Source organism: Octodon degus, unplaced genomic scaffold, assembly GCF_000260255.1.
Source record: "Octodon degus isolate 3935 unplaced genomic scaffold, OctDeg1.0 scaffold00151, whole genome shotgun sequence".
NCBI classification, from domain to species: domain Eukaryota; kingdom Metazoa; phylum Chordata; class Mammalia; order Rodentia; family Octodontidae; genus Octodon; species Octodon degus.
In genome coordinates this window covers 804,310-828,829 of record NW_004524727.1, presented here as the reverse complement: position 1 = coordinate 828,829, position 24,520 = coordinate 804,310, and the positions used below count along the sequence as shown (strand labels likewise).

Sequence of the window (24,520 nt, the reverse complement as noted above, 5' to 3'; positions counted from 1 at the left end):
TTGGTGGAGTCAAAATGGCTGTGGCCAGGTCAGGCAACTGCTGTGAAGCAGGACAGTCTTGGGGCTCAAGTCTGACCCTTGGGCCCTGGGAGGGCTGGGGCTCACTAGAACTCTCACTCGTCCCACTGGTTCCACCTCCTGCAGGCACCTCAAGGTCTGGAACATGTGCAGGAGATTCCTGCCAAGGACCTGATGGTGACAGTGACAAGGCCACCTGGGACTCAAGCCATGGGGGTGGGGGTGGGGCAGAGACCAGGTGAGGTCAGGTCATACATCGCAGGGGCAGCCACTGGGGCACTCGTGTGTCCAACAGTTACGGAGCCTGGAACTTAATGGACTGTCACCTTAATGGCACTGGGGACTGAACTCAGAGCTTCATCCTGAGCTACGCTGCCAGCTGCCTGGACGGTCTAAATGACCCAGGACTCAGACTTGGCATCCTCCTGCCTCTGCCTTCTGTAGTGTATGTGCCACAACCAGCTGTAATTTAATATTTTAAAATTTATCATAAAACCACGTGACATTCGAAAAAGCTGTCCCTAGATTTTTGGCATAGGCCACAGAAGGCCATAATGTAGGCTGTTTTACAAAAGTAGCTATTTTGGTCTAGGGACATAGCTCAGTGGCAAAAGTGCCAGCCTGGCAAGAGGGAGGGGATAGCAAAAACAGCAGGTGCTATTAAGGCCAGGTAGCCCTGTATCAGCACCTGTGCTGGGACTTGGTGTCCCCACCAAGTGAGACAAGTCAGCTAAATGCCCAGAAAAACTTGGCTGTCACCTGCATACATGACAGCTGTGACACTTGGTACCTCCTCCGCTGCACGTGTGGCGTCTGACCCTCACCAAATTCCCAATTTCTGCATTTGTTAAATGGTGTGTGTGCAAGAGGGGGCTCCAGAGGGAAGACAGGAAGCACTCCCCACTCTGAAGTGAAAGCCTCAAGCTCTGCGCTAAAATCCCAGCTATGGAAACATGAATTATCAGCACAGTAAGATGAACTGACTCAGCTGCTGTGAGCAAATCCTTTGGAGGTACTGAGGACAGAACCCTGGGCCTTTGCATTGAGCCACATCTCCAGTCCTTTCCATTTTTTATTTTGAGACATGGTCTCGCTAAGTTGGGGGCGCTGGGTTGGAACTTGCAGTCCTCCTGTCTCAGGCTCCCCAGGAGCTGGGATTGCAGGTGTGGCTATGAGGCCGGGCATCAGCCCATGGCAAAAGACTTCCGTGGCAGCAGCACCAATAAATGTGGAGACGGGGGGTGGTTCTGCAGCAGTGGCTCTGGGGCAAGGCCCGGGTCTGTGCCCAGGCTCAGTGCACTGGCGTGAGTGCGTCATAGAGCCGCTGTGCTGCCAGCTCTACCATCTCCCGGAGCGACTCGTCATCCTCGCTGCCCTCCTCGCACTCCACACTCTGCAAGGCAGTGCACAGTGTTGCTGTCATGTCACTTTAGTGGCGCGGGGCGGGGGGGGGTTGTGCACCCTGGGGACTTGGTACTGGGCAGTAGTGCCCTAGCCTGGCCTCCCTGTGAAGGTGGGGGTCAGGTGCCTGGAGTGCCCCAACAGCTCCATAAGGGTCGGGATCAGGGACGGGGGCTTGCGTGATGGACAGGAGGCCTAGCAACCATGTCTACTTCACAGCCCCCCTTTTGATTCTTTCTTGGGGGGTGTTTTGAGACAGTCTCACAGTGTAGCTCAGGATGGCCTGGAACCAGCAGAGATGCCTCCTGGAGTGCTGGAATGAAGGGTGGGCGCCACTGCAGGCAAGGCTTCACTTCCTAAGGCCTTGGCTATGTCTCCCCTGCAGGAAGAAGCTCAGAATACACATACACCTCAATCCCAGCACTCAGGAGGCTGAGAAATCGGGCCAGCTGCAGTGAGCGTGCCAGTCTCCGGCTCTTTGGGGCACATAGTCTGACTCAGCTCCTGAAATCCTGCTGCAGTGTCTGGCTTTGGGAGCCAGGAGTGGGCCCCACCCAGAAGCCAGGGTTTGGACTCTGTGGGCTTGGGCTGTCCGGGGTCACTCGCTGGGGAACCAGGTGCCCTTTGGTGATGAGCAGGGCACTTGGGCGCCTTTGCATGTAACACACCCAGGTGAGGAGGCGGTGTAGTGAAGGGCTAAACTTGGGTCAGGGGCTGTCTTGTGTCCCCAGTCATCTCTGGTGCTTATAGCCCATCAGAGAACATACCCGTGTCTCCAAATTCACGTTGGCAGTCTTCCCGTCCACAGTGACGCTGAGGACAGAGCCATCTTTTGTGCTCACGCAGTCCTCTCCAAATATGTCCCTGTAAGGGAGCCAAGATGCATCAGTCCTGCTCTTGCCGCACCAAGTGGAAAGAGAAAGCGCAGCCCAGGGCCACCTCCTGCGTTACCCACCACTCAGTGAGTTGCTACGGTGCCCAGGCTGGGCTGGGATTTCTAATCCTCCTGCCTCAGTCTCCCAAGTACTGGCCTGGGTGTGGCAGTGAGTGCCTGTAATTCCCAGCACTCAGGAGGCTGAGGTAGGGGGAGGATTGGAAACTGGAGTCTCACTGGTGCAGTGCAGTGAGACTCTCTCAAAATCTGAAAAGGGACAGGATGTGGTTTGGTACTGCTTGGGAGGAGCCGCGGCCTGGGCCCCAGGGCTCTGGGGGGACCCGCTCCGGAGGTGATTTCCCCCACAGACACTGCACTCACCCACTGAGGACTTGGGGGTGGGGGGAAAGGACTTAGCGCTGTGCTTAGCCAGTACTGAGGTCTGGTTAGTAGGCACAGACTTCCTGTGCACAGGGGTCGATGAGGAACTTGTTCTGGAAGAATTCATGTCTCAGAAGCACACATGTAAAGGGTTCTCCAGGCACAGGGGTCCTGGTGACTGCAGCCAGGACTGTACCAGCCACTGGGCCACTGTCCTTGCAGGCAGCTCCAGTGCTGGGTGGGAAGGCAAGAGCCACCTGCACTTCCCCGATGGAACCAGATGCCCACCAGACACGGTGGCACATGCCTGTGATCCCAGCACTGAGGCTGAGGCACAAAGATGGAGACTTCAGGCCCAGCCTGGACAGCTCAGTGACGCAACAGAGTCCTGTGTGAGGGAACGGAAAGGGCGGGCGGCACTCACTGCAGCATGGTCTCCAGGCGCTTGCTGTACACGTGTGTCTCCAGCTTCTTAGCCACCTTCGGAGCCGCGCCTGCAGAGAGAGGCAGAGACCAGGGTCCCAGGTGATGCGACACGATGGAGCACATACTCGTGCACCTGTCTGTGAAGGCCCTACTCCAATCTTACTAAAAACCCCCTTTTCTTTTTTTTTTTTTAAACAGAGCCTCTGTATGTAGCCCAGACAGGTCTTGAACTCACAGTGATCCTCCTGCCTCAGCCATCTGAGTGCTGGATGACAGGCACATGCCACCACACCCAGCTTTGTGTCTTTGGAGAAAGGACACAAGAACTGACACAGCGGTCAAAGCCATCTGCAGATGTGCACACGAGCTGTGTCCAGACTTGGGACTGGGAGCCAGGCAGGCAGGAGATCATTTTACACTCAGCTCCAGCCGGCCCTCTATTTGGGACAAGGGTCATACACCCCACCAAAAAGAAGCATAATATGCTGGGCATGGCACACAGCTGCTACCCCAGAACGCAGGAGGCTGAGGCAAGAGGAGCACCATGAGTTCGAAGTCAGCCTGGACTACAGAGACCCTGTCTCAAAAAACCAAAAAGAAAAAGCATATAGAGGATTTACTGAATGTACATTATTACTGTCTTTTTGAGACAGGGTCTCACTATGCAGCTCAGGCTGGCCTTGAGCTCTCCCTTTGTAGCCCAGGCTGGTCTCTTGCTCTGTGATCTTCCAGAGTACGTGTCACCATGCCCAGCCTCAATGTACAGTATTATTAAGCTGTAACAAAAAAACCCACAAGACATTTTCCCTAGTGCTCTGGGGTGCTTTCAGCTGAAGATCGTTGGGTAGCTAGAAGCCTTCCTAGTCAGAGCTGTATTAATTGTGAAACAGCAGCCCGTTTCTGACCAGCTGACCAACGCAGCGGCATCTGCACACTTCTGCTTACGCTGGACCCATGGCTTCGTCGCACACCCTGCGCACTGCCACCCAGCCTCATCTGGGCCCGCACCTCTCTCTCTGGGGCCGTGACCAAGAGTGGTGGCAGCCAGAGCTTTACAGTATGAAGGACTAGCAATATCCCCCGTTCTGTGCACACTATAAACATCACATGGAGATAAAACCAGCTTGTCACTTAGGGCTGCAGTGCATTCTGGTTCACAGACAAGGAAGAAGGGAGAGCGCAGCGTACTTTTGCGTATCTTCGGGTTGGACTGCACCTCGAGGATCACGGTGGTCACGGTGTCCGCGTACATGTCATTGGACGGGTTTGCCAGCCACTGCAGAGGAAGGGGCTTGGTTAGGGTGGCAGAGCGGGGGTCACTGCCACCTGCCTGGCCTGGGTGTGTCGGCTCTGCCGCTGAATGCTGCTTCCTGGAATAAGCAGTGACTCTGGACACCTCTGGGTTCCTTTTAGTCACACAAGTAGATTACACTAAGGACTTCCTTCGTAGCAAAGGCTTTTATATGCATTATCATGTAATTCTCCTAAGAACAGTACTAATTACCCCATTTTATAAATGTGAAAACCAAAAGTAGCTTGTACTAGAAAACTGTTGACGCTGGATTCAAACTCAAATTCCTAATGACTTCATCAGTACTGTCATCAGGAGGGCAGGAGGGTCACCGACCCCTTGCTTCCGCCTGCCTATCTGTCCATCCACTCACTTATTTGGTGGCAGAGGTCTGGGCCTTGTGCCTTACTGAGCTGCACCCTGCATCTTTTACTTTTTTGTACATTTTTTGTTTTAATCTTTTATTTATTTGGTACAGGGCTTCACTATGCAGCTTGAACTTATAGTTATCCTCCTGTCTCAGCTTCCTCAGTGCTGGGATTACAGGTGTGCACCACCATGCCTGGTTGCGGGGCTGGCACAGCATGCGGCACTAGGATTTTTTTTTTTTTTTTTTTTTTTCAGAACTGGGGATTGAACTCAGGCTTTTTTGCTTTCCAGGCAAGCGCTTATTCTACTGAGCTACCTCCCAGCCCAGTACTGGGATTGAACTTGGGTTCTTGCGCTTGCCAGGTAAGTGCTTAGACTATTTCCCCAGTCCACTGCACCTTTTAAATATTTCCTTTTGCTCCTCACTCAAAGCCCAGGATCCCCACTATTCTCCATGAGCCCAGTGCCCCAACACTCGTGCCTTCACCTGGGGTACAAGAGACCACACCCTGCAGGAATGCCTGCCCGCTGCCTCCCCCAGAGCACTGGCACCAGCACAGGCAGGCCCTGAAAACTAATCCTCTGTTCATATTTTAGTTTTAGAAGTGAAAATTCATTCTCTACTAGGACCGAGCAGAAGGGGCTCAGGGCTGTGCAATAGTGGCCCTGGACTCATTCTCACTGCAAGCTAGCCCTGGTGGTTCAGTGGCAGAATTCTCGCCATCATTATCACTGCAGCTTCATGCCACACACAGCTACTCCTTTTAACAAATTTTTCCCATTATTTTTTTTTAATCATCCTGAGTCAACTTTTGCCTTAAACTCCAGAACTGTGGTAGGACTAGACCTGACACATCATTTCTGAATCTGTATTTTTAAGACAGGGTCCTGCTCCGCAGCAGACCGGCCTCAATCCTGCCTCCGCCTCTAAGTACTGAGATCCCAGGTGCGCACCACTGCACCCGGCTGGTGGGCGGGCTTTGTGTGAAACGCTTCCTTTTTTCCCCAGTTGGGAAATGACTTTGTCTTACCTCTAGTATTACCATGCCGGGTTCCTGTATTATGGTAATATTTTTAAACACTTTCAGAGCAGGTTTTTCTTGAATTTCTAATTCTTCTACATCACCTGAATAATAACAACAAAAAAATACAAGATGTGTATCATTTTCTTAGTCTTTCAGAGCAAGTTTTTCATTTGCTTATAGAGAAAGCTGAACTAAGACAGCTCCACAGTGGGAAGATTTGTACCATACCACACCAACAGCTTAAACAGCAGTATGTCTTAAGTTACTGCTTCTGCCAACTGAAGCATCAGCGGAAGTGCCTGCCTGGAGCACCGCGGACATCCATAGTGCTCAGTGGATATTCAGATATCCTAGCGGCCTCCCTCCAGCATTTAATGAGATCCAACTACTGCTAGCTCCTCACCTCTGCTCACCTCCCCAGTTGAATCATGGCAGTGGGGAGTTCTAATTTGGAAGGTCCACCTTTTCTGGCCCTGCTGTCCTCTGCATTCGTCACTCTGACTTATTTTATGAACTTGTTATGTCATAATCTGTAATCCTCGTATGAGGGTAAAGAAGGGTTTCCCTTCGACTGGTTTCTTTTCCTAACGGCAGCACTTCATGAATTAAGGAGAGCACACTGACCAAGCATATTTAAACCCGGAGTGTGCTTAATTAGAATAGAAGCTTTTAGTCATTAGCCCTCACTATATTAATACACAAAGATCTTTATTAAAATGGCAAAAGCAGATGGAATAGGCCTGCTTTTCCTTTGCTGTTTTGAGACAAGGTGGGCTATGTAGCCTTAGCTGTACTTGAAACTGCAGTGATCTTCCTGCCTCAGCCTCCCAGTACTGGGATTACGGGTGTGCAGCACTGTACCCCGCCCAGATGGGTTTATCCTCTCAATGGCCTGTGGCAAATGGCCTTGAGTACTTCTTTTTAAAAGAATAAAAAAATAAAATAAAAATAAAAAAATTTTAAAAAGGGGATGGGGAGATGGCTCAGTGCAATAAGCGCTTCCCCAGCAAGCACAAGGACCTGAGTTCAATCCCCGGTTCTGGAAAAATATTAAAAATTAAAAAAAAAAAAGCCCATGAGATAGCTCAGTGAACTAAGCGCCTGCTTAGACCAGTGCAGGTTCGTTCTGAGGATGGATCCTCAGTACCGAATGCCATGCCGGCCCCACCCCCGGGGCACACTGAGCCAGTGACTGAGTCTGGGCGTGGTGGTGCACGCCTGTAATCCCAGCACTGGAGGCTGAAAACAGGAGGATCACTATGAGTCTGAGCTGCCTAGTGAGACCCTGTACCAAATACATAAATTAAAAATATAAAAATAAATAAAACCTATTCTACAGACTGGTATTGATCAAAGAAACAGGTAAAACAATTTTAAGTAGAATAACAAAAGTAGATTTTATACTCACAGAGTAAAGACTACTGATATTTTTGTAATTTTACAATAAGGGGTATTATGGGATTTTAAGATGCGTGAGCCTGTTTTCTCCTAAAGGTGACCATGTGAAATACAGAACTGAGACCATCATGGAAACCCAGGAAGAGCCTGTCCTAGACACAGAAGTCTCTTGCTGAAAGGACGGAGCAGGATGGGATCCCGCGCGCACACACCAGTTAGTTTCTGCAGCTGGGAAGACAGCAGGCTGAAGGGCCCGCTGTAGGGGATGGCTTGTGTCTGCTTCACGGTGCTCATGGCCAGGTCGGTGTAATCTAGAGACAGGGAGAGACAATACCAGCCCCTTGTAACACGATTTGCAACCACAGGGCAGAGATTAAAAAAGAGGTACATGAACGAATGTGGTTTCCAGAGAGCTAGTAAGCAGCACCTATGACTCCTGATTCCCAGGCCCCATTAGCAGGGAAACAGACTCATCCGTGACATCTGTCACATCCAGTCCAAGTGTCGCCATGGGAGACCCTGGTGAGCACTGGTCTTTCTTGCCTGGTGGCTCCCGAGCAGCTTTCACACCTGTGCCACCTGTGCTTAAATCCTGCTGCAGTTCAGCTCCAAAATACAGCAGCAGGCCAGAGTGCAGTGTGTGCATGGAGAGGAGTGAGAACTCAGGGCACGGGCCTCACCCAGAAATGCTTATAAACTTTGAGAAAAATAATTTATACACTGAAACATATCCAGCTCTCTGCAGATTTCCATCTCATACATGCGTCTTTGGCTATGCGGTCTGTATTATTTCTTTGCAAAGAAATTCCACAGCTTTACACTGTTTTCCCTTTTAAGAAAAACAGAGGAGATAGATGTGATTGAAATGTATGTTGTGGACTGGGGAGATAGCTTGGTGGTCTAAGTGCCTGCCTGGCAAGCACAAGGAACTGGGTTCGATCCCAGTACCACATGCTGTGCTGGCCCTACATGGAGCTGGCCACCTGAACTGGGCGTGGTGACACACACCTGTAATCCCAGTGCTGGGGAGGCTGAGACACGAGAACACTGAGTCCGAGCTGTGTAGTGAGACCCTGTACCAAATAAATAAGAGACTAAAAATAAAATAAAAATAAAAAATAAAGAAATGTATATTGTATGCTGAAACCCAGTATTCTGTAAAATTAACAGGCCATTACTTAATAATAAAAGAAAACAATACAAACAGATGACTAAATTCCGTGATGATGGGGAGAGGCCGCTCACAAACATGGATGCCCAAAAAACCCCAAACACACTGGTCAATTAAACTGTTAGAAAAATTATGGAAGATTTTTTCTCATTCTTTTTTTTCTTTTCTGAGACAAGGTCCACTATGTAGCTCCGGCTGGCCTTGAACTCATGGCAATGCTCCTGCCTTGGACTCCGTAGTTCAGGGATGACACCATGCCTGGCTGTGTCACCCACTCTTGAGACTCCTTAGGGACAGTGAACAGGAGGCAGCCCCAGCAAGCCATGAAGGACCTGGCTTGGTTCCCAGCAGCCCAAAACAAAGCTCCTAAACTAGTCATGGGAAGCCAAATGCTTCTCTGGAAGGCTGGTTACTTCAGAAAATAAAACCACCCTTCTGTGTTGGGAAGGCAGGTAGCAGCGTGGCCCAGGCCCAGCCGGAGTGCTTACCTGTCTTAGAACTTGTTCTGGAGTAAGAATACATGTGACTGTACAAATAGTTTTCTCACTGTCCCAGTTTAGGAGAGCTTTCTTTCTCGCAAAGCTACTTAGATTACTCTCTACTTCTTTTTTATTATGGGGTTGTTACTTAAATTTTGGCCAGTAGATTAAGGGGAGTTTCCATACATTTCCTTCAAAGCTAAAGTCCGACTCTAACTGACGGCGCAGAGCACACTTACTGGACAGATCACAAGGCGAAAGTATGTGATAGTTAAAATTTCTTTTAACAAGAATTCCTGAGACCCGCTGGCCTTGTTCTGGCTTTTTGTCTGCTAAAAACCCCATGACCTATTGAGAAACAAACACAAGTATAATGATGACTATCACACATTATAACTCTGAACAACACAAGAACTTAACCACGAAAACTGCAAAATGTTACTTTTAGTTTCTGCCGTACTGGGGATGGACCCAAGTGCCTTATTCCCGAGTTACATCCCCAGGGCTTTGGTGGTTGTTCATTCTGAGACAGGCTCTGGCAGGCCGGGCTCCAACTTTCCCCCTGCCTCAGCCTCCCGCAGTGCTGGGGTCATAGACGTATGCCGCCCCGCTGAGCAGAAACCCGCTCTTAAACCGAACTGCCCCCCAGCGCAGGCGAATGAACTCGAGAGGATGCAGACAATACTCCTCCGCCCTTCCCAGGAAGGCGCAGAGCAGCCAGGCCGAGGCCCCAGTGCGGGTGGCGCTGGAAGCATAAACATTATCACTTCTCTGGCAACAAAGGCTAAGCTGTGCTAGTTTGTTTTCTCCCTTGATCAATTGTAAGAAAGGACAGTTGTCAATCTGCTGCTTCATGTCTGCTCATCATACAGTAAGAGAAAAGGATCTGATAGCCGAAACACAGGTAAATCATTTAAAAATCTGCTTTAAACTGTGCATGCCTGTCATCCCAGCTCTCAGGAGGTTGAGGCAGGAGGATCGCCACAAGTTCAAGGCCAGCATGGGCTACATAGCAACAGCCTGTCTCAAAATAAAAACAATAAAAGAATCTTCTTTGCTAAAGAGAACACCATGGCTGCCCAGGGCAGCCACTGTCACCCTCTACCTTGGCCAGTTTCTCTCCCCTGAAGTTTAAGGTCACAGCCTCTGTGTTCCGAGGGTTGTGCACCTCTATGTGGACCTCATCGTTGTCTTCGTATTCCCGGATCAGCGCTGCCTTCAGCCTGGCCATCTCATTCTGCTCCCCATGGACTAAAATCTGCACAGAAGAGCACAGGGAGATGCATTCATTCAGACGAGCGTTGGCCCTTACTGCCCTTCTAGTTAAATTCATGAAGCAAGAACGTGCCTGCAGTCATGAAACTTTATTACTTTTTAATGACCTCCTGCCAATCAGAATTATATAGATTTCCTCATTATCTTTGGCTTTAAAAAGACCCTTATGTGGGGCCGAGGAGATGGCTCAGTAGAATAAGCACTTGCCTGGCAAGCGCAAGGTGCTGAGTTCAATCCCCGGTACCACAAAAAAAAAAAAAAAAAAAAAAAAAAAGGACCCTTATGTGCCACGTGTGGTGGGGCAGAAGGCTGGAGAAGGAGGATCCTAAGTTTGAGCCCAGCCCAGGCAACTTTGAGAGAATCGGTCTCAAAATAAAAACTAAGAGGGGCTAGGCATGTAGGTCAGCGTGAAGGGCCTGGGTGCACCCTACTGGTGAATGAAAGCGTGACTCAGCACTCACACTACCAGAGGTAAAGGAGGCTAGGTCCAGGACCACGATGGGCCACAGTGCTCCCTGTGGCAGTTATTCCTCGGCCAGAGGCAGGAATTCTGATCCAGCCTGCGATAAGGGTGAGCCTTCCACCAGCCCAGGGGCATCTGACCCTCTAATGCAACAGGACAGTGTGAATGCGCACAGGAGGTGGCCTAGTGGGACCGGGCTGCAGGACCTGGGACCTGGTAAGTGCTCAGTGAGTTTCTCTTTGGGGTGCTGGGAACACCGAGTGGATTCAATGCCACTGAGTCACAGCCACTCTAAAAACGCTGCAAATTTTAAGTTTTGTAGGTTTTACCGTTAATAAAAATATTTTCAAACAACAAAAACAAAAACGAAAGGTCATTTTCTCTAAAGTACTTTTTCAACACTTTCCGAAAGGGAACCTCCTGTATTTCCTATGGACACAAGTTCCAGTGTCCTCCCAGTCAGCAGCACAGGCTTCCTCATTCCACCCCGACCCACAGCCCTGCCTCGGGAGTCCCACAAAACTTAAAAACAGAAGCACATCTGAGGAATGTGCCTCATATCTGTTTAAATCCTGCCTTTTTCTATGACTGATTCCTTTCCTTGTGCAGGTATTATTGTCAACCGCTGACGTGGCCAGGCACGGTGAGAGCTGCAGTCCCTTCCCCGCACAGTCAGCAAGGCAACTTGCCAGGCTACACCAGGTCAGCAGGGCAGGGACGTTAACCTCAGTCACCCCCCAGCCTGGTCACATGTTGTGTGTGTGTGTGGGGGGACAGCTGAAGACAGCAAGCACACCGGGGGCTGTCGGGGATGAGGAGTTGGTGGCAAGCGGAGGAAGAGGACGTGTGTAGCCCGCCTGGCCGAGCGCGGAGCCAGGCAGGGCACAGCGAAGCCCAGGTGCCAAGCTGTGGGCACAGAGCGCTGCTGCGTGGGTTTTGGGGTCCACTTTCTCCGTGGGCCCCTAAGCCAAGGCCACAGACTCACCACGTGGGGTGGTTTCAGAGCTCGGATAAATTCACTGGTTTGCTGATAATCTGTATGAGCAGAGAAAGAAATGTAGTCAACAGACATTTTCAGCGGTAACTTCTGTCCAGACATGGTGGCGATTTCCTCGGGCTCAGACATGATATGCTGTTAAAAACAAGTACAAGAAGACAAAGCAAACTGTCCAATTAGAAAAGCAAAGGTTTGCGTCCCGCTTTCCCACAGCCACAAACATTATGTTAAAGCTCACACCTGGCAAAACAGCTGTAGCCGCTGCCAGTGCAGAGGCAGCCCTCCCGCGCCTCTGCTGTACCGCTCGCGTCCCACACAGCAGGATTTACCCCCGTTTTGGAAATCTCTTTTCTAGCATGCTCTTTATTTTATTTTTATTTTTATTTTTTAAAATTTATTCATTTATTTATGTGTATGTGTGTGTGTGTGTGTGTGTGTGTGTGTGGCCAGCTCAGCCCACCAGGGGGCGGGGCTGGCTGGCATGTGGTCTGGGGGATCGAACCGCGGTGTGGTCCCTGTGCTTTGCTAAGCTTGTTCTAAGTAGGTGCTTTAGACCACTGAGCCATCTCACCAGCCCTCTAGCATGCTCTTTAAAGGATGGTAAAATTAGGTAAAGTAATGAAAATGGCAAAGTGAGCAATTATATTGTATTTTTAAAAATAAATAGATGTTGCTGGGTCCAGGGGTGCTTGCCTCTCACTCATTTACTTGAGAGGCTGAGGCAGGATCCCAAACTGAGTTCAGGCTGGGCAACTAGGCGAGACCTTGTCTCAAAATAAAACTAAGAATGGGGCTGGGGTGTAGCTCAGTGCCAGAATGCCTGGCTAACAAGGCCCTAGGTTCCATCCCTGGGACTGTAATACTGAAAATAAATACATGAGGAACTGATAAATAAACAGATGCTGTCGGCAAGATGCCAAGAACATGATGCTTGGACATCTTTATATTACCTCTCAAAGCTGTTTCTTTCTAAAACTCTATACCCTCACTGCTGGCATGAGCCATTTCATACCAATGCAGATACAAGTCAATCAAGGCATATTCTTTTTTTTTTTTTTTTTTTTTTGGAACCGAGGATTGAACTCAGGTCCTTGCGCTTGCCAGGGAAGCGCTTATTCCACTGAGCCATCTCCCTGGCCCTATCAAGGCATATTCTATAGCTGTTTAAAGAACAGGCCAGATTGGCACACACCTGCCATCCCAGCATTCAGGAGGCTGAGGCAGGAGGACTATCACAAGTTCAAGGCCAGCTTAGTTCACAGTGAGTTTCAGGCCAGCCTGAACTGCATACTATCAAAATAAAAACAGAATAAAATGAAATGGAATATGTTCCAAGTTGTGGGTCACTAATGTAAACATGTGACACACTCTAGCATATCCTGAGCATCTCATCATCCCAGGCAGCATCTGCATAATCCACCCCATGACCGTCTTTGTCCTCATGCATCACGACAGAAACCTGGTCACTCATGCGCCACCTGGCTGGGGAGTCCTGGGGCACTGCGGCTCCGACTGACCTTGGCCAGCGTCCCCTCCACACAGTAGCCCGCTATGATGACACCGTTCCTCTTGTCGGTGCACCAGCTCTCAAACAGCTCACGGGAAAGGCCGCTCTGCATCATGCCTGGGGAGGCCATCACCACGCTGGGGCCAATGTCGTCGAAGTGGTCCATGCTCTGAGGTCACACACGGGAGTGCACATTAGATGCTGGGCTCACCAAGCGTGCTTCATTTTGAAAGAATGACCAAAGTGAGCCCTAAGAGTTACGGAGCTTCCTAAGCGACCTCCCAGAACTGGCAGGCACCGTATCCCAACAGCCGAGCTCCTAAGGCTGGAACGATGGGAAACTGAGGTAACCAAGAGCAGCTAGCTTACACTCATCTTCAAAACTTCCTAGATGGGGTCAGGTATGCTGGCATACACCTGTAATCCCAGCACAGGAGGCTGAGGGAGGAGGATCGCTGCAAATTCAAGACCAGCCTGGACCACACCGTGAGTTCAAGGCCAGCCTGGACTACAAAGTGAGATTTCCAAGAAACAGAAAGAAAATACACACATACACACACACACACACACACACCCAGAAACATTCTGTAATGTAGCCAAAGGGCCACTAGGACCAGTACCCTGGCAGGCAGACACTTAGGTCAAATGGGTTTCTACCCACCCAAGGCAGAGCCCTGTAAGAATCTCCCCAGACCCTCAAAGGCTCTGTGAACTTCCTCAGTATTTGCAACATGCCTGCAAATCTAATCAAAGGTTTAATACTGTTTCATAGAAAATTTGGCTGATTCTCCTGAATCTGCCTTACAGAGCATGGCTATTTACAACTGGAAGCTTATGTATGACTTACATTATTTTAGACAGTGATTTCATTCTAATTAAACTATCAATGTAGGAAACAACGTATTTTTAATGCATTTAACACAGACTTTCCTGAAGGCTCCTGAAAAGTGAACACGCAGAAACTTTCACTTAAGGAGTGTGCAGAGCTCATCAACCATAATTAGGTTGGAATCAGAGTGGAGAAACCTAACACACAACCCAAGATAGTTTCCTTGTATTCCTGGCAGAGGCACGTGCATTAGCGCCTGTGAATCACACCATGTGCAGACTTGGAGCAGCAGCAGAACTAGCTGGGGCTCGAGCAAGCGCTGACCGGGGCAAGCTGGCCGGAGCACAAGGTCCCGCTCCCATCCTATGCCTTCGCCACCACCTGGCCTTCCAGCTGCCTCACCTTGAGGTTGCTGATGTGCTTGAACACGAAGGGGTTGTTGATGTTGATCTGCTTCCGGATCTTGTCGTTCATGGCGTTGACGTAGGTCTGGTACACTGCCATGCACTTCTTGGCCAATGATGAGGCGTAATAGATGGGGATGTCGTGCAGCTCTGGGTGGTTCTGCCAGTACTCATCTGGAGGGGTTGTGTGAGGAGCAAGGAGCCCAGCTGAGAAGTGATACTCATCCTCATTAAAGTTTTAGCCATTCATTCAGACCAAAGTATCACTGAGCGCAGCAGTGTGGGCTGTAATCCCAGCGCTATGGGAGGCTGAGGCAGGAGGACTGCAGGCTCAAGGTCAGCCTGAGCAATTTAGGGAGACTGTTCACCTTCCTAACCACCTCTGCTTGTACAATACTAGACTCCTAAGGAGTAAGAGGACTTATAGTGAGAAAAGACCAAGGCCAGGCATGGGGGCGTATCCATAGTCCCAGCACTCAGAAGGCTGAGGCAGAATTGCTGAGATTTTGAGGCCAGCCTGGACTATATGGTGAGACCCTGCCTCAAAAACACTTAAAAAAAGACCAAACAGAAAAGTAGATTGCTCGAGAGGCTGAGGCAGAAGGATGGCTGTGAGTTTGAGGACAGCTTGGACTACACAATGAGTTCAAGGCCAGCCTGAACTGCATAGCAAAACCCTATTTCAAAAGGAAAAACACTGGATGGATTCAGATTCAGAAAACATGGTTTCTAGAAAACCTGCCTTCTTCCAGATTTGCTCTGCCTTGGATCATGCCTTCCACGCTCCTCGCTTCCCTTCTAGTATAATGGAGGTAATACTGCTTGTCCTTGGTGGGAGCCGTCGCTTCTAGCTCTTTCCTCACAGCCAGACACATAAGGATCCTAGCCCCAAACCCCACCTTGCAGTGAAGGCCTGGGGCCAAAGTGGTGGTGACAGCCACAGCCCCTGCACTCCCAGCAGTGTGCGCGCTCTGACTTCTCCCCGGCGCAGAGGAGATGCGCACCTAGAATCAAGAGCAGCTCCTGAGCCCTTCCGAGCGCAAAGACGGGGATGAGGCCCCGGCCGCCCCTGTTGACGATGTCGTGCACGGTGTTGCAGAACCTGGCCTCGCGCTCCTCGCGCTTCTCATGGATGTGGGTCCCGTAGGTTGATTCCTAAATCAAGAGCAGATATGTGACACCGGGGCAGGAGCCCCGAGAGCTCAGAAGTGAGCCCTGGCGACAGGTGGTGAGGCACCCATTTCCTTGCTTCACGCACTGCTTAGCAGTACACATTCTGGCACAAGAGTCACCAGAAAGGAGAGCGAATGAGATGCCGGATCCAGATCTTAGGAAATGGAACCAGGAAACAAGTCCATGCGCTCACAGAAATGCACCTTCTGCCGCCAAGAAAGTTCCACTCTGCTAGGCCCCAGGCCTGTGCCAGCATGTCTGGCTGCCGCAGCCATGTAGGCCTCTGGTCTGCTTTCAGCCCGAAGGCCTGCAGGCACCCCCTTCCCCACCAGACGGGGGTATCCCAATCAGCATCCCAGCAATATGGATGCAGCACTGACAGTCAAGAGGCGCCGCTCTGAAACACCTGCTATCGTGCACACACTGGCTGGCTCGGAGAGTCCAAGATAAATCTTAAGTTAAGCTGGTCTCTGTGCTGCTTGTGCCATGTACAGAGTCAATGGAACCAACTCTGCACGGTGACAGACACTGGGCCCTCCCCTGGGGGGTGGGAGTACAGGAGACATGGGGGAGATATGGTGCTTTTTCCCCAAGTCAAGCTTATTTGGTGTTCATGACATCCATGCACCTTATGAGCTCAGGTCTCTTCTGTCCCCAGACACCACTGTCCCCAACATACAGCTTTGATCTGCACCCTCCACCCCCGCCCCCGTTCACATCCGTGTTTCCAGAGGGCCTGCAACCTACCGTGTAGCTGGAACACATGATGTGAGTGTGACAAGCAGTGCATGCAAAGGGACAGGACAGTCAGCATGCACAGGGACAGGGACACTGCATCTCTCAGCCTTGAAGATACTCTCTGACAAGTCTAGGGTAGCTCACATAAGCAAACTATGCAGGGGTTTCAAGGATCAGCCCTGGTTTGAAACCACCTGGCCCAAGCTGGCCTGATGTAGGGGCTCCAGAAAGCTGTCAAAGCAAGATCTGAGAGGACTTGGAGGAGCAGTGAAGAGCAGCCCCGAACATCAACTCTTGTACAAACAAAACCCAGAAGTTTATAAGCAGCAACACAGTGAATGCAAGGTTGTGATTCTTTCTATGAGAAACAACTCTGTTTGCATTAGACCAACTACAGTACAGCATGTTTCCACTTACAATGATCAGAATATCAGGCTTGACGTTAGGGATTTCAGCTGCCATCAGGTGCCGGTCTTCCTGTCTCGAAAAATCACCTGTGTACAAAAGCTGTGAAAAGATAAAGCTAGGGAGTTAGGATTTGAGGGAGATCATGTTGCTAGTGACCTTTTTTAATTTTGTGAACTCTAAAAGCAAAACTCCATTGAAAAAGATAGCCTGCACCTTAGATTCAAGAAGCACCAGTACAGGAGACATGGGGGAGATATTGTGAGGCAACGGCTGTCTAAATCAGGATGTGAGATCCAGTTAGATCGCGAAGCTGATCCCTAAATCACCATGTTTCAATTACTCCGAGTCACATGGGACTCCCTAGAATCACTGCACTGGGAGGATGATACAGTAGGGAGCCCGGGTAGTGCTCTGAGCTGGCCAGAAGGATGTGCTGAGCAGAAAGGGCTCCCCACGGGGATCGGGGCTCGGTCCACGAGGAAGGAATACAGGGTTCGTGTCCAATTTTGAATGAGAATTTAGACCTGCACTTGTGCTATTTCCTGCTCATTTTTGAGGCAGGGTCTCACTAAGTTGCTCAGGCTGGGCCAGAACGTGGCAGCTGCCTGCCTTGGCCTCCCGAGTGCTGGCAGGACAGAAGCCTGGGCAGACACGCACCTTCACGCCAGCGATCTCGATCATGAACATGGCGGCCCCCAGCACGTGGCCGGCGTGGTAACACCAGAACTTGATCCCCGCCACCTCCTTCACTTCGTGAAAGTTGATTGTCTCAATTTTGTCCATGCTCTCCTCCAAGTCAGTCTCGGTGTAGAGCATGTCATCTGCAGAGATGTTGCTGTAAAATGCAGCAGAGGCAAGAGAACGATCTCCCAACCTTTGAACTCAAAGTGGTGGGTGACAGTCAGCGAACATTTCTATAAGCTAGTGTGCTATTCGGAACCTCTCAGTTACACAGTTTTTACTCTGTGATAATAAAAACGTTTGGTGTGCGTAACTACAAAGCTAGACAGTAAATTCAAAGTTTCCCAATTTTAAGTAACACTTTTTAAGTAAATGAAGACAAAGTACTCTTTTCTTTGGATTTTTGAGACAGAGTACTGCTATGCAGTCCAGGCTGGCCTTGAACTTGCACTCATCCTCCTGCCTCAGCCTCCTGAGTGCTGGAATGGTGGGCCAGCTTTACAGATCATTTCTGTCATACCCACACCTCCTGAAGCTTACCAGAAATTGAAAAGGACATGAAAATAGAAAGGTCGGGGGAGCTGGCACACAGCGTGTACTGGTGGTTGTTGCCAAAGCTCGCATTCCTGCCGCCAGGGACACCGGAAAGCAGCTGATTTGCGAGCACCACAGGGCCTCTGGCCACCCACCTGACTTTGACGTAATCTGACAGAAGCCATCTGTAAATAGCTTTGGTGGCGTGGGTCATAAATGTCCTTCCTTTGAAACTTGTCTTCTGCAGGAACCAGGGCAAAGCACCACAGTGATCCAGATGGAAACTTCAAGAAACACAGAAATGAGACTTTTTATTTATTTATTGGATACAGGGTCTCGCTACGCAGCTTGGTCTCACAGTGACCCTCCTGTTTCCAGCCTTCCCGGTGCTGGGATTACAGGCGTGTGCCACCATGCCCAGCACAGGGAAAGTATTTTAAAGTATTTTTAACTTTTATTGGTTTTGAGACAGGGTATTACTATATAGTCCAGGATGGCCCTGAGCTCAATGCACAGCCCAGGCTGGTGTTGAACTGACGGTGATCCTCCTGTCTTAGCCTCCTGAGCACTAGGATTACCGATGTGTACCACCACACCTGGCTCTCGAAAGAGCTTTGTTGGTCTGACCTATCAACAAGTCAAGGAACACAGTATCTCTCTTCCTATTCCTCATTAGGTTCCATGCAGAGGTAGGTAAACTTCTCTAGTCTATGATAAAATGGGCTGTTTGGGCAGATTTAGATATGTGGAGTATGTTTCTTTCTTTTTTTTTTTTTTTTTTTGGAAAAAATTATTTTTATTTATTATTATTTTTAATTTATTGAAAATAGAAATTCAGTCTTTACTTCTAGGACTTCCATGGATCACCATGGATCAGTGGCCAATGCCCACCTCCCTCACTAAACACCGCAGAGCCTTGTCCCATTGGTACTGTCCAGAAGCCATGTGGAAGTGTATGGAGTACATGTCTGGGACTTTTGCTCACAGGGAAGTCACAAGTGTTGTGCCCCTTGTCACAGCGACCCTAAATTTCTATTGGGTGTGTTGTAAACAGAGAAGCCATTCTTCAGGCCACCTGCTCTGAGCACACCCACTGGAGTATGTTTCTTTTAATTTTTTTTTTTTTTTTTTGAGACAGAGTCTCGTTACAACATCTGGGCTGGTCTCGAACACACTTCCATCCTCTTGCTTCTGCCTCCTGAGTGCTGGGATTCTAAGTGTGCACCACCACATATATTTCTTAGTGGAGAATGTATTTTTTCTTAAAGACCAAAATTTGGTACAGAATGATCTTAGTAGTAAAAGTCTCTGAAAAACATTAACAAACTTACTGACTAATTAACAGCAGATCAATCTCAGCTGGGTCAATCAAATCGATGTAAGGAAGAGCATCCATTCCTTCCAGGCCAGGGTGGATCCCGCAGTCCAGCTGAAAGAGAGAGGACACAATCAGTCTCCTACATGGCTTAGTGAAATTCATTCAGCAAACAACTGACCTGATCCACTACTCAAGTAATCAAGGATTTTGCATGGAAGCACTGGGAATATAATTCCTACTAATATGTAACAGTAACAATTCCAACTTCCAAATTAAAAATGGAGCTCAAGCTGGGCATGGTGGTGCTTGACTAATCCCATAGCTCCAGAGGCTGAGGTAGGAGGACTGGCCTAAGTTTCATGCCAGTGTGGGCTACACAGTGAATTCAAGACTGCTCAGGCTACATGGTAAGATCTTGTTTCAAAACACAAGCAAACAAAAACCTAAGAGGAAAGATTCATACTCACAGAATGCAAAATACAAGGCATCTTTCAAGCTGTTTGGGGGGTGCTCTAAAAATACAGGAACTCTTTGATATCAGAAGGTGGTTTCTAATATCAAAGATGAGACTCCCGAAGTATATACACAGATCCACTAAAACCACACCTGACCGCTGTGCCAAGAACTAGAAGCATGCCCCTCCCTGCCCAGGCGAGGCATCGGGATGAGCGCTTGGGTCAAGCACTGAAGTCGCACTCAATGCACAGGGTGCGATTCCTAGTGATGACATGTCTGTCGCAACTCCTTTTTCAGCACTAGGAGACAGAGGAGCCACGGGAACCTGTGGAAGGGCACTGTCTTTTCAGTGTTGCCCCCAGGGGCTGGGGGAGGCTGAGCATAGAACACTTGCCTAGGAGGGCCCTGGGTTCAATCTCCAGCACTGTGAGGAAAAGGAAGGCATCTCTCCCTCCATTTCTCATGAAAGGGACAGGGCTCAGAGCAGTGAGTATCAACCAGGGACTTTGAAGAGACTGGAGTTCAGAAGACCTAGTTGACAGAGGATCAGCCTACCTTCTTGGTTGGCTTAATGCTCTCTGAAATGCCTGTGTATGAGCTCCTCTCATCAACATTATACAGCACGGGTTACCTGTGGTGTATCTTTCTGGGAGTGAAGCAGACAACTTGTCTACCACAAAAGACCAAATACCCAACACAGGCAGAGCCATTCTGTTAACCTGAAGGTACAATGTCAGTCAATGGCCCCTACTACAGGACTGGCTCAGGAAGCGTCAGGGCTTGGGTTCAAGGATGATGGTGGTGATGATTACCATTATTTTTCTTCCTTTGAACTCCAGGATAATGCATGATCGTCCTACTTCCTGCCCAGCGCCACTGTAAGTAGTAAAACAAAAGAAGTTGATTAAAAACCAATCCAAACCAACTTGAATAAATTTGAACTTTTTTTAAAAAACAATTTAAACTGCTTCTCATCTGATGGCAGCATCTGTTTAAAACATTTATGGAATTACAAAGAGGGAGGAAGACTGTGAACATGGGATAAGATGAACAGTGGGCCCTGGAGTTCCGGGAGTGTGCAGCTGTTCATAGTATGAGAGAAAGCGGGTCAGAGCCAAGGCAGCCAGAGGCTGGCGTTAACCTTCCGTGCTAGGATCACACAAGGGTGTACTAGGGACGTAAGCTGGCAGCCGTGTGCGATGTTGGGCACTTTTATACTGGGCATTAAATATAAAGTGAGGGGCCCGGGAGATGGCTTAGTAGAATAAGTGCTTCCCTGGCAAGTGCAAGGGCCTGAGTTCAATCCCCGGTTCCACCCTCCAAAAATAAATAAATAACAAAGTGAAACCACTTCAAAGCTGTTTTTTTAAAGCTCCTCATAAGCATTTTCTCTCCTTACGGCTGGGCTTTCAATTCCTCTTTCACAGTGAACACCAGTCCCTCTCCTTGTCCTCACTTCGGTCCTGATCTCACACTTCTCCGAGGCTTCTTAGTGTGCTCTGCTGTCTCCCCGTGTTCACCTGCCACCCCTCCAGCTGTCTCCTGCCGCTCCTCCTGGCTCCAGCCCTGGGGCTCCTCAGGGCTATACTCTTCATTCTCAAGTCCCCTACTCGCAGATGACCTCTTAGACTTTACCTGCAGCCCAGGCCTGCTTGCCATGCAGACCTCGGACACACACCCGACCCTGAAGCCTGCCCCAGCATCTCCCAGTGCTCCTGACTCCAACTCAATTCACATCATCCTCAGATGCAGACCCACGTGGGCTCCTGAAAATGGCACCTTCCTGAAGGCCTTCCCCGGGCTACTTCCTCTACTGTGTACTTGACAGCAAGCCAGGCTGGCCTCACAGTAATAAGGACTCGAGGTTACTGTGTTGCTCAGTGCAACACTGGGAGGTACACAAGAGGAGACACTGCTGTGGCTGTCACTGCAACAGGGCCCCACATGGAGTAAGCCTTAAGAGAGGTGTCAATGCGTGCTGGCATATGCTTCTAGTTTTAGCTCTCAGGAGGCTGAGGCAGGAGGACTGCAGAGAGTTCAATACCAGCCTGGGCTCCAAAATAAGTTCAAGTTCAGCCTGAGCTGCAAGGCAAGACCCTGTTTCAAAAATAAATAGAAAGATGTTGATCAATGAATAAAATTCCCAAATTACGAGCCATGGAAATATGAGGCAATGTAAAGGAAGCTGGACACAAAATGCCACACACTGCGTGCTTCCAGAGAAGAGAGAGGGGTAAAGAGACAGGTGGTTACCTACGGCTGGCGAGGCTGGAGAAATGAGTGCTGCAAGGTTCAAACTCGCATAGGTCCTCCTGCGTCAGCCTCCTAAGTGCTGGGATCATAGGCATGCCACCACCCCCGGCCTGTGATGTTTCTGTACAGTAGCGGTAAGCACTACCCCTGCGACCTCCCCAGCCGCTCTAGCCGGTGAGGGACACAGTGCTCTGGAACTGCCCAAGCAAGAAATGCGCATCACCTTACTCTGCCCCGTGTTCCATGCCAGTCCCTCAGACAACAGTGCAGCAGTCATAAAATACCAAGGCTGTCACTTTCTTCTGCACTTGGATTATTCTGGTTTTGCCCATCTCAAGTCCCACTGTGGAATCCACACTTTCATTCCCTGCCATACCCTGGCAAGGACTGAGCTTCAAGTGGCACTGCCACCGTAGTTCAGCCTTGTTCAAGCCCTCAGTTGGTCTCCTGTAGTTAGAAAGCCTAAATTCTTTAGTATGTACCACAGCCTCTCATACCACTGCCCACCCCACCTAAGCTGTCAGCCACAAAGAAACTGGCTGCAGACTGTGGATACTTTTTCATACATTCTATTCCCTTTGCCTGGCGTCCTTCCTCCTTAGGACTTAGCTCACACATCATTCCCTGGATGCATGAGTGTCCTTTTCTTCAGTATGTGAAGAATTTCTTTTCCATCAGGAGTGGTGGTGCATGCCTTTAATCTCGGTACTTGGGAGGGCAAAGCAGGAAGACTAAGTTGGGGGCCCAGCCCAGGCTACATGCGCCCATCCCAAAAAGCAAACCCAAATTCCTTTTTCCATACTCTTTTTTTTTTTTTGCAGAACTGGGGATTGAACTCAGGACCTTGCACTTGCCATAGAAGCGCTTATTCCACTGAGCCATCTCCCCGGCCCCTTCCATACTCTTCTGGTACTTAGTGCCATGCTTTTCTGTGCTCCTAGGACAGCCACACCCACCTGGGCCTGGGTGGCCCCTGCTCCTAATAGCCGGAGGAAACAGGCTTGGGGGTGTAGTCCTGCTAAATAGTCTGGCTCCAAATCATCATCTCCTACTTTTTACAAACTTTCTAGTCTGTTTTGTACTATGTTGCTTCCAAAAGGATGAATTTGATGAATGTGGTCCTCTGTTTTACCTGTTACCCCGGAGACCGTGCAGGGCTAGACACTTGCTCAGAGTTTACAGAGCACAGGAAGAGTGGACAGGTCCACACCAGGCACAAGGATACTGGACTATGTCCCCCGTGGGAGCTCAAAAAGTCTTACTGCATGAGGACATCTTCTACTTTTTCAATTTATTTTGCAGTACTGGATACTGAACCTGAGGGGGCATTCTCACTGAGCTACACCCCAGTGCTTTTAAAAATTTCATCTTGACACAGGGCCTCTAAATGGCCCAGGTAGGGGTGAAATTCACCATCCTCCTGCTTCAGCCTCCTAGACTGCTAGGATCAACAGGGGTGAGCCACCAGGTGCAGTTTACTTTCTGTCTTTTGAAGAGTGTACATTAATGTGGTTTTAATCTCTAATAGTGAAATGTTCAAACGAGAAGAGGAACAAAGGAGAGGAAAAGGAAAGAAAGGAGAAGGAAAAAAACAATACAAGTAAAAAAATCGAAATAAAGCTAAGTAAGGGCTGAAAAGATAGCTCAACGGTCTTAAGTGCCTGCTTGGCAAGTGCAAGGACCTGGGTTCCATCCCCAGTACCGCATGCCCTACCCACCATGCAGGCCACCGAAACCTGGTGTGTGTGTGTGTGGGGGGGGCATGCCTGTAATCCCAGAGCTGGGGAGGCTGAGACAGAAAGGTCACTACAAGTCCAACCTGCGCAATGAGACCCTGTAACAAATACATACAAAAATTTAATAGTGAACAGTAAAATTCATCTTTGGGTACAAATGGTTCATCTACAGGAATAAATTCTCCACGTTTACAGTCCCTTTTCCAGGCAGCCCTCCAGGAGGTGAAAGGCCATCCCCACGAAGGATCCGACTCTTGAGTGGTGAAGGGGGTTATGTTTTGGTTAATGTCTCTGCACTCTCTCCTTTCCAACGTCCCTCCCCGCTTTTTTAACTCGGGTCTGAGCATCGGAGGTAGAAATCCACAGCAAGTTAAGAACTAGATCCAGCTGCCCCATTCGCCCACCGACTCCCTGGCCCTGGTGTGCCCGATCCGGATTGGTGTCACCTGATAATGCTTTTCATAGAAGACGCCCAGAGGCCTGAAATAGCTCTATCACGGCTCCAACTGAGACCTCAACTGAGACCGAGGAAAAAACAAAATCCCCCCAACCGAGCAGCCCCTTTCGACCAGTTCACCAAACCAGGGGCCCGAGCAGCTCGGCCCCAGCGCATGTGGGAACAAGACGCCAGCCAGGCCGGGCTCGCCCACAGCCGCACTTCTGCGCGCTGGTCCCTTACAGGGGTCGGATCAGCAGCTGGTCGCTCTCCTCCGCAGGAATCGCAGACATCCGGAAACTTGGAGAAGCGTAGGTGAGCACGCCTAAGTCTTTCTAAACTGCAAACAGACAGCAGCAACCAATGCATCCACCTAGAGACAACTTCCGGCACGCTGGCGCCCATAGACTAGGCTCCTCCCCTAGACTTCCGGTTGGAGAACGCGGCTCCAGAAGTTCCGCGCAACTCCGAGTCCGGAA

General features: G+C 49.6%; 1 protein-coding gene and 1 non-coding gene across 2 annotated transcripts; both read right to left on the bottom strand.

Moving 5' to 3' along the window:
• Nucleotides 1–1,007: 1,007 nt before the first annotated feature.
• Nucleotides 1,008–24,462, bottom strand: Cpsf3 (cleavage and polyadenylation specific factor 3). Its single transcript, XM_004642317.2, has 18 exons — nucleotides 24,285–24,462; nucleotides 20,429–20,492; nucleotides 19,174–19,271; nucleotides 17,998–18,126; nucleotides 17,285–17,462; nucleotides 16,637–16,726; nucleotides 15,313–15,463; nucleotides 14,307–14,482; nucleotides 13,086–13,244; nucleotides 11,557–11,703; nucleotides 9,939–10,091; nucleotides 9,073–9,181; nucleotides 7,396–7,494; nucleotides 5,792–5,886; nucleotides 4,289–4,376; nucleotides 3,099–3,168; nucleotides 2,187–2,283; nucleotides 1,008–1,411 (listed from the first exon to the last, which is right to left on the bottom strand). Exons 1-18 carry the CDS (start codon nucleotides 24,332–24,334, stop codon nucleotides 1,310–1,312), a joined length of 2,055 nt encoding a protein of 684 aa, XP_004642374.1. The 5' UTR covers nucleotides 24,335–24,462; the 3' UTR covers nucleotides 1,008–1,309.
• LOC111812915 lies at nucleotides 18,807–18,935 on the bottom strand. Its single transcript, XR_002818287.1, has one exon. It is a non-coding gene; the product is annotated as a small nucleolar RNA SNORA11 (small nucleolar RNA).
• Nucleotides 24,463–24,520: the final 58 nt, after the last annotated feature.